The 9,301-nt window shown below is 32.3% G+C and overlaps 1 protein-coding gene across 1 annotated transcript; it reads left to right on the top strand.

Annotated features, from left to right (window-relative positions):
- The first annotated feature begins 4,508 nt into the window (after positions 1-4,508).
- LOC100797943 (zinc finger protein GAI-ASSOCIATED FACTOR 1) lies at positions 4,509-8,714 on the top strand. The gene is made up of 3 exons (XM_006575045.4): positions 4,509-4,909; positions 5,711-6,107; positions 7,624-8,714. Exons 1-3 carry the CDS (start codon positions 4,714-4,716, stop codon positions 8,573-8,575), a joined length of 1,545 nt encoding a protein of 514 aa, XP_006575108.1. The 5' UTR covers positions 4,509-4,713; the 3' UTR covers positions 8,576-8,714.
- Positions 8,715-9,301: the final 587 nt, after the last annotated feature.

The raw sequence follows: 9,301 nt of genomic DNA, 5'->3' as shown, positions 1-9,301 counted from the left end.
CGACATTAGCTCGACCTGCACGATATTGAATCGTGAAATCATAACCCAGCAAACGTGCCAAGTAGCGGTGTTGTTCCGGCGTCTGAACCGTTTGACTCATAAGCTCTCTCAGGCTGCGGTGATCAGTGACTATAGTGAACTTGTGACCTAACAAGTATTGCCTCCATTTCTTGACGGTGGAGGTTATGGCCGCAAGCTTTCTGACATACGTTGAAGCGTTCCTCAACCTCGGACAAAATTGTTTACTGAAAAAGGAAATGGGATGGTTTTCCTGTGTAAGGACTGCTCCCATACTCGTTCCTGATGCATCCGTTTCTACAATGAATGGAATGTTGAAGTTGGGTAGAGCCAAAACCGGAGCAGCCATGATTGCTCCTTTAAGCTTTTGAAAGGCCTCACTGGCTAGTGGTGACCATTGGAATTGTGCGTGGCATAGCAGCTTTGTGAGTGGCACAACAATCGTAGCGTATCCTTGTATAAACCTTCTATAGAATCCCGCGAGGCCTAAGAATCCTTGTAGTGCCCTTGGAGATCGTGGTGTAGGCCAATCTTGAATGGCTTGAACTTTTTCCGGCACTGGTCGAACACCATCTCCGGCCACTACGTGACCCAAATATTCTACTTGCTCCTGAGCAGCGAATGTACACTTGGAGAGTTTCAATGAAAATTTCCCTGTTATCAGAATCTGAAAAGCATTTTCCAAGTGAGAGATGTGCTATGCGATGGTCTTGCTGTATATTAATATGTCATCGAAGAAAACGATGATATATTTTCGCAGGTATGGCCGGAATAGCTGGTTCATCGTGGATTGAAAAGAAGAGGGTGCATTACAAAGGCCAAAGGGCATTACTCGAAACTCGTAATGCCCTTGGTGCGTCCTAAACGTTGTTTTGTTGATATCTTCCTCCTTCATGAGGATTTGATGATACCCTTGCATCAAATCAAGCTTTGAGAACCGCCTAGCCCCTCCAAGCTCGTCTAAGAGTTCATCCACTGTCAGGATTGGAAACCGATCTCGAATGGTCACTGCGTTTAAAGCTCTATAATCTACACAGAATCTCCACCCTCCGTCCTTCTTCTTGACGAGTAAAACGGGTGATGAAAATGGACTTGAGCTGGGTCGAATGAATCCCTTATCAAGCATTGTATTCACTTGGTCTTCTATCTCCTGTTTTTGATAATACGGGTATCGATAGGGTTTTACATTTACAGGTGTTGTGTTTGGTAATAGGTTTATTGAGTGGTCTGTGAGTCGTGAGGGTGGTAGGGATGATGGAGGTTGAAATAAGGAAGAATAACGGGTGATTAATGAGGTTACTTCTGGTAACGCATGATTTGCAGGCTGTATTGTGGTTTGGGCATCTATACGAATATGATAGAATGTACTTGCAGGGTTTGTGTAAAGTAGACGACGTAGCTGTGAGGGTGTTACCTGTTGCAGGTTTGTCTCTCGTTCTCCCTTCATCTCCACTAGCTTCCCTCCAGTGATGAACTTCATGTTTAATGAAGTATGATCTGTGAGTATTGGACCTAGAGTCTTCAGCCATTGTACTCCGAGTACGACATCTGCGCCACTATCCTCAACAGGTGTAACAGTCATCCATTTTTTTATATAATCTTTATTTTTATTTTTTAATTATTTTTTTAATTTTAATGCATCAACCCAACTAAACTCACAATCGCCACTAGGATTGGGTTGAGATTTCCAACATAACATCCTTAAAACAGATTCAATCCAACTTGGTCCTTTTTAAGGGGATTGAGAACATTGAATGGAATTAGATTGAATTAACCTATTGTTTAATTATTTGAGTTTGAAACGAGAGAGAATAAAATATATTGTTGACTTATTTTATTTTATAAAATTATATAAATAAAAATAAAACTAGATAATATACAAAATATATTTGAATTTGAAATGAAATGAACTAATCATTTAAAATATTTTTTAATCGATTAAATTGATCTGATAAACAACTGTATATATAAAGGTTATAATTTTTCATATACTTTTTTCAATAATAGTTTTTCTAATTAAAAAAGCTGAGGGAGAGAAAAAGATAAATAAAGAGACAGTATCCTTCACTCCATGTTGATTTATGCTTAAGATGATGGAATAATATTAATAGTCATCAATTTCCCAACTATGTGTAAGACTATATGCAGGCTTGTTGAGCGACAAAATACTTTTCAATTTTCTTTATAATACATGCATTATTCGCCTAGTCGAAACATTTCCAAATCAAATTAAAATACTAATTCTATGTATTTCCTGTCCTTGGATAAAACAAAACACAATCGTCGAAGAACTATAAGATATGCTCATGAAAAAGAATAATCCATAAGGTTAATTTTATCAATAGAGCTACTTTGTCAGTGTCAGTTAGCAACCATATCAAATTAATAATTCTGAACAATCATCAGGAAACCGAAATTCTGTGGAACGTCATTGTAACTAGGGCTTACATTAATCAAAAAATGTGAGATAGTATAACTGAAGTCGACAAGCTTCTGTGTTTATATTAGTGTAAGTATGCATGCCCTTCATCAAATATATCGATCTCTCTATCGATAATTTCAACGAGGTCTTTCTTATCGTTTATATTGGTGTAATTTAGCTCATGTCTGATATTCTAGTTTGTGTCTCTTTTTATTATTTTACAATTACGTACATTTAAGCGTGTGCTGTGTGGGAGCAGCAGTACTCAACATAAACAAAGGACAAAGATAACTTTTCTAAACGTGGGATTATGACTCCTTCAAGCAGTTACTATTTATAAACATGTCCTTTTACTTTCAATGATATTTAGCTAGTAATTAACAATTCTGATAATAGGTTATATGCTACCTTCGTTCTGAGTTTTTTGAGAAATTTATGTCTATTTTTATAATTATACTCCTTTTAAATTGTCTCTTACATTAATTACATTTTTACTAAAATAATTTTAATTACTTTACAATTTTGTAGTCAATAAAAAATAAATATTATTATAAATTAATAATATACTATTTTTTTCTCATGATAATTTTTTTTCTTAGTCAAATCTACTATAATGAACCATTTTTTTTCCTTTTTTATGCGGGTTGACAAAATTACATATCTACAGTTCTGTCACCTGAATTTGTCACAAAATGTGTTGTATCCTAAATGATTTTCGCATTATTAAAAATTAACATTATGAAACTAATGAATAAATCCTTAAAAACAATATCATCACATTCACAAACCTTTAAGTCTCTGTGTATATGCTCATTTGAAAGGTCGGAGAGAAAAATATTATATTTATGCCTTCAAACTATGGAATATTAAATGTACCGAAAAAAACTATAGAATATTAAGGATGTCATAGGACGATTTTGGTTAATGTCGTTGTGCCATAAAAAAAATGATCTAGCTAGGTTAACTCGCCAGCAACCCTCTTTTTTTTTTTTTTTTTGTCTTTACTAACTACTTTATCCATTTTTTGTTTAAACTTTGAAGATACTTATTCGGCCCGTTTCATTTGACCTTTTGGTTCAAATGAGAAGCAAAGAGTCGGCTATGATATAAGTAATTTGAATTTAAGATCACTGATTATATTAGAACGATTATACACCAATTGATGCATATATGGTCACAGATCATCACCAATATGTGAATTAACTAGTATGTAATTATAGTAAATGTTTAAAACAAGGATGAATCTAAGGGGGAAAAGTAGGGATCTCCCCCCTCCTAGACCCATATGAAAGAAGAGAAGGAAAAAAAATATTTATATATGAAAATAAATAAGAAAAAGTTAGTTGAGTTAGTGTTTGTTTAATTTTCTTATAGTAATAGATTCTAGTTCTAGTTTTATAGAGAAAATTACAATTTTTTTAAAACTCATTATTTATTAAAAATTAAGATATTTAAATAATTATGTAAAAAATATTCTCCCTTTAATACATTTTTGGATTGAACATTGGTTTAGAATAAGATTTTTGTCACTCATATAGTCTTATCGAACAAAATTATATTCTATATATAAAAAATTCAGGTAATGTTTACAAAAATAATATAAATAAAAGAAATTCTAGCATATAACAGTTTTTTCTTTAGTGATGGAGTTATTTTTTGTACACGTGCATGTAAAATATAAATTACTTGGAAAGTAAGAATTATACATATAAAATATAAATAGAGAAATTACTTTATTCTTTAGGATATTATTATAATACTAACTAACAAATTATTGATTTGAGTGATATTGGATTTGATTCCCTTCAAAAGTTTTAAATTTGAATTTTTTAAATGAAAAAAATATAATGACAAAAACAGAATTTATTAAGTTACAAACCAAATTCTTCAATAAAAATTAATTATTAATAAAATTAATAAATATTCCTTACCCATGTGAATGGTAAAAAAAAAATATTATCATAACACCAAGAAGCTAGGGGCATTTACCTTGTAGTTGTCTTCATATGGGCATCATATATATTTATACAAGGCCAAAGAAAACCAGCTTTCAATATTAGTATCACGGCAGCAATAGATTTCTAATTTCTCAACAGAAACCAAGGATAACTCCCTCGGCCTTTTGTCTTCCTCTAGTGGGGAGAGCAGCTTAATTTTTGCTAAGAATTCATCAGAAAACCAAGCCACAGCATTATACTAAGGTTCAGCACTAACAAGGCAAAAAGAAAGACAAGAGAAGCTTCTATTAATTATTTTACAGTCTTTTTGTTCAGATGTCAAATATTTCAGGTGATGAAGGAAGCTTCTCCACAGCAAACACTGGTGAAGAAGTTCATCAAGAAAACAAGCTACAACAACCACTAAACCACCCCCATGGCTCAAGTTCTGGTGTTCGCAACAGCAATAGCTCCACTAATCAACAGCAACAACAAGCAAACAAGAAGAATAGAAACCTACCTGGAACCCCAGGTAATTATTCAACCCTGAGCTTCAGTTTTTGCTCTTGCACATATAGTTTAATTAATCCCAAAATATTTGGATTTTAATCATGCTTGAATTAGTTTCAATATAGGAAAACTTACTGTTAAATGTACGAAATTCTTCATTAATTCACTGATGGTGGTGTGATTAAGGAAACTAAAAACTATATAAAGAAGTCCAAGTGCTTTTGACAAGTTGAATTTTGCTTTGAAATATGGTAATGGTGCATGCTAGCTGTGCTCTACTGGTGAAACTCTAGTTACTGGCTAGGTATTCCCTGCAAACTTAAACGTTAAATTTTAGTTAAACAAAAGGTTTGGTGTGCATTATTAGTGATAATTTTAGAAGTGTGAAAAACTGTGTTGCCTTGTTGAACCTAATATTATTCTTTTGTTTCAATACTGCTTTGCGACCTTAAGTAAAGAAGAAACTATGTAATATGAAATAATAGTAAATTTCCTTATTCGAATTATACATACATTCTTCTTTAATTTTCTCGGTGATCTTTCATGATTTTAGAAGTTGGATTAATCCAAAAGATAGTATAACTAAGGTTGCACCAATGAGTTAGCTAAAAACAATCATTACATTGAGGAATTCGAAAAAAACATTGAATATATTAAAAACATTAAAAAAAAAGTTTCTGAAACATTAACAAAGGTACTCTGAGTGCAGACTTAGTTTAGTAACCAACACAACAAATTAATAAACATATATGATCATTATGAATATATACTATTATTTTGGAAGAGTCTGTGGGGGATGATATGGATGAAATTCATGTAACAGATCCGAATGCTGAAGTTATTGCTTTATCACCAACCACATTAATGGCAACAAATAGATTCGTCTGTGAGATCTGCAACAAAGGGTTTCAGAGGGACCAAAACCTTCAGTTGCACCGCAGAGGTCACAATCTTCCATGGAAACTGAGGCAGAGAGGAAGCAATGAAGTGAAGAAAAGGGTTTACGTGTGCCCTGAGCCATCATGCATCCACCATAACCCAGCTCGTGCATTAGGAGACCTCACTGGCATCAAAAAACATTACAGCAGAAAACATGGTGAAAAGAAATGGAAATGTGACAAGTGCTCTAAAAGATATGCAGTCCAGTCTGATTGGAAGGCCCACCAGAAAACATGTGGCACCAGGGAATACAAATGTGACTGTGGAACTATATTTTCCAGGTACACATTAATTATTATTATTAACATCAACAACCTTAACCATGTTAATTATTAAAAATAGAATTAGAATTAAATTAAAATATTTCAAGAATAATATTATTAAATAAAATAAAATAAATTATATTTATGTATATTAAAGTTATATTTTAAGATTATTAACATAAAATTCACTCTTACCGTTTCTCACACTTTTATGATAAAAGTGAGTTTTATGTTAGTTGCCCGGACTTAACAAAACCTTTCTCTTTAACAACCCGGACGGACCGTCAATTAACACCAACCTGAACCAATTTTAAATTTTAATTACAAACGTTTGCATGATATATTTTAGAGGGTTAGATAGCAGCTGCATGTGATATTGGTTGTTGCAGAGAAACATGAAGAAGTATTGTCACGTCCGATATATTTTTCATTAGATTATGCTTCATGGTAGTTTGTGCTCATAAATAAAACACATGCTGGATTTGACAGATAACATTTACTCACCATTATTATTCATTTGGTGTGGTCCATTCCTTCCTGTAAATCTATTTCTTTGGCTCGTACACTATTTCCAACGGTGCAACCACAGTGTAACTCAGTGAATCTTCTAATGTCACATTAGATTTAAAAAATTCAACTAGTTTTTATTTTAATGATGTAATCTTTAAGAGAAAAAGTGTGTTTCTAACAATTTTTTTCTTTAAGAACTTAAGATAAGTTTTTTATATTTTCTCACAATTCTTAAGAACTAGTTAGCTAGTACACATTAAAAACTGCAACTATTCTTATACTGTAAACTAACTTATCCAATAAACTACTATTCTTATATATCAAACTGTCATCAAGGTCAATTGTATGAACTACTTAAAAACTGATTCTCAAGATATATTGTAAACTAATTGATCTAATAAGAGATACATAAATTTGAATTTTGAGTAATACAGGCAAAACACACAAATGTTACATTCGCAATTCTACAAAATACATATGACAACATTGAGTTGACGTACGTGGCTCTACTATTTTCGTGTTAAATTAAGGTGATGAAGCCATAATTGCGAGTACAAGAGTTGTTAAATTTAAGATCATAACTTTAGAATGAAATAATTGGTCTCTTTACTTACCTGCCATATCCTCTCAATTAATAAACAACGTCAAGACATAAAAAAAAATTATCTTTTCTAAATGGTGAGATTCTGCATGTCTTTTAACTGTTAGTTAACATTAAAGCGCCTCCTAATTGGTAATCCTCCTATATTCGTAAAAAAATAATCTTTTATGTTAAATTTAAATATAAATAAATTTAATTAATTTTATCTTATTTAATGATATTATTTCTAAAATATTTTTTAATAACTTATTTTTATTTATGATAATAAATTTCAATAAAAAAATATTTTAAAAGTAACCTGATTTTATATTTAAAATTACAAAAATTAGATAATATCAACTTACATTTATAATTAATTATTTTTAGTTATGTATAAGCTTAGATACATGTGAAACATTCAACACATATATCTGAATCTTGCAGAAGAGACAGTTTTATCACACACAGAGCCTTTTGTGACGCATTAACTGAAGAAAATAGCCGAGTAAACCACTTATTAACGAGTGGCATGGCACCAACAACAACCCTGGAAAATGAATTGCCGGATCTTATTGCCACTACAATGCCTCTAAGCGCTAGTTCCAACAACAGTACTGTATCCGAATTCAACAACAACTACGACACTAAGAGCCCACTCCAAGAGCATATTGTCCCAATGCCATTCAAGTCCACTAGCATGGGTGGTGGCATGTTCTCCAACACCACTTTTTCAGCTGGTACACTCTTTGGTGGTCCAAAAAACATGTCTCATCCCTCTTCTTCCACTCTTCAACTCAGCTCCAACAACTCCACTGCTTTCAATTACTTCCAAGACAGCAAAAACGCTTCTGCCTCATCTCACATGTCTGCCACAGCTTTATTGCAGAAAGCAACACAAATGGGTGCCACTGCAAGCAATAACAATAGCATTATTAACTCTCCAACCATGATGCAGAAAAGCTTTATTAGTGCCATGACTGGTCCTGACCACAACCATATTTCTTCCTATGACCACTTCCATCATCCAAACCCTGATGATCAATCTCACAATATGGCTGGGATTAGTAACGCCGGAGCCTTCACCAACCTGTTTTTTCACAAGGGACAACAAGAAATGTCACTGATATTTGATTCCAACACTAGTGATATGGGAATGTTCGGCCCAATACTGATGAAGAACGTGGAGCAAGAGATTGGTACTGGTTCGAGTTTGGTTCATGACTTCTTGGGCGTTGGGGATGCAACTTCAAGGGTGTATGAACCACAGAAACAACAACAGCAAAGATTGGAGTTAGAAGCATTAACCCACCAGAGGTTGCAGATTATGAATCACTTTCACCACCACCTTCCACATGGGGATTCTGCTACTATGGAGAAATCCATTTGGGACATTTGAGAACCGACACAAACTATATATGCCCAGTTTAGACTAAAAGAAAAGAGAATGTTTCCCTATGAGTTTCTGAAACTTTGTAAACATATAATGTCTGTAACAGATTCCTCAGCCAATTAATCTTAATAATTAATGCACCAATCTTTCGAATTAACAGTATTCCCTCCAATCCTTTTATAACTTATAAGGTACAACTTAAAAGTTAATTTAATTTTTTTTATAAAGTTCAATCTATAAATGCTCTTCATTAACATTAATTCTTGAATGACATAATAGTGAAGAAACATAATCCATTAATGTTAATTTTATTTACAAGGATAATTTTGAAAAAAAATAATAAAGTAATACTAATTTAATTCTTTTAACTAAATTAATTAAATTCTTTAATATGTGTGAATTAATTAATTAAATCTTATAATGCGAGAAAATATTTAATTAAACTTGAAATAAAAAAGTACAAGTTCAAACAGGTGAATTGATTTTAATTAATGCGAGGAAATGTGTTGGAAATCTCACAAACCTGGAACTAAAATCTTGTTGAGTGATACAGAATATAGTAGTATTATCTTATTAGCTTAGATAATACCTACTTTGATTCTATTCTTTTGCCTAATATATTTTTAGGAAAAAATAAAAATTTTAAGTGTGATTAAGTTCGAACTGAAAATTAGTCTTATTATAACTAATTCAAAGGATTGAAATTTGTAGAAATTTATTGAAATCTCACTT

Source organism: Glycine max, chromosome 2 (assembly GCF_000004515.6).
Source record: "Glycine max cultivar Williams 82 chromosome 2, Glycine_max_v4.0, whole genome shotgun sequence".
Taxonomy (NCBI): Eukaryota; Viridiplantae; Streptophyta; class Magnoliopsida; order Fabales; family Fabaceae; genus Glycine; species Glycine max.
This window is presented reverse-complemented; position numbering and strand designations above follow the sequence as displayed.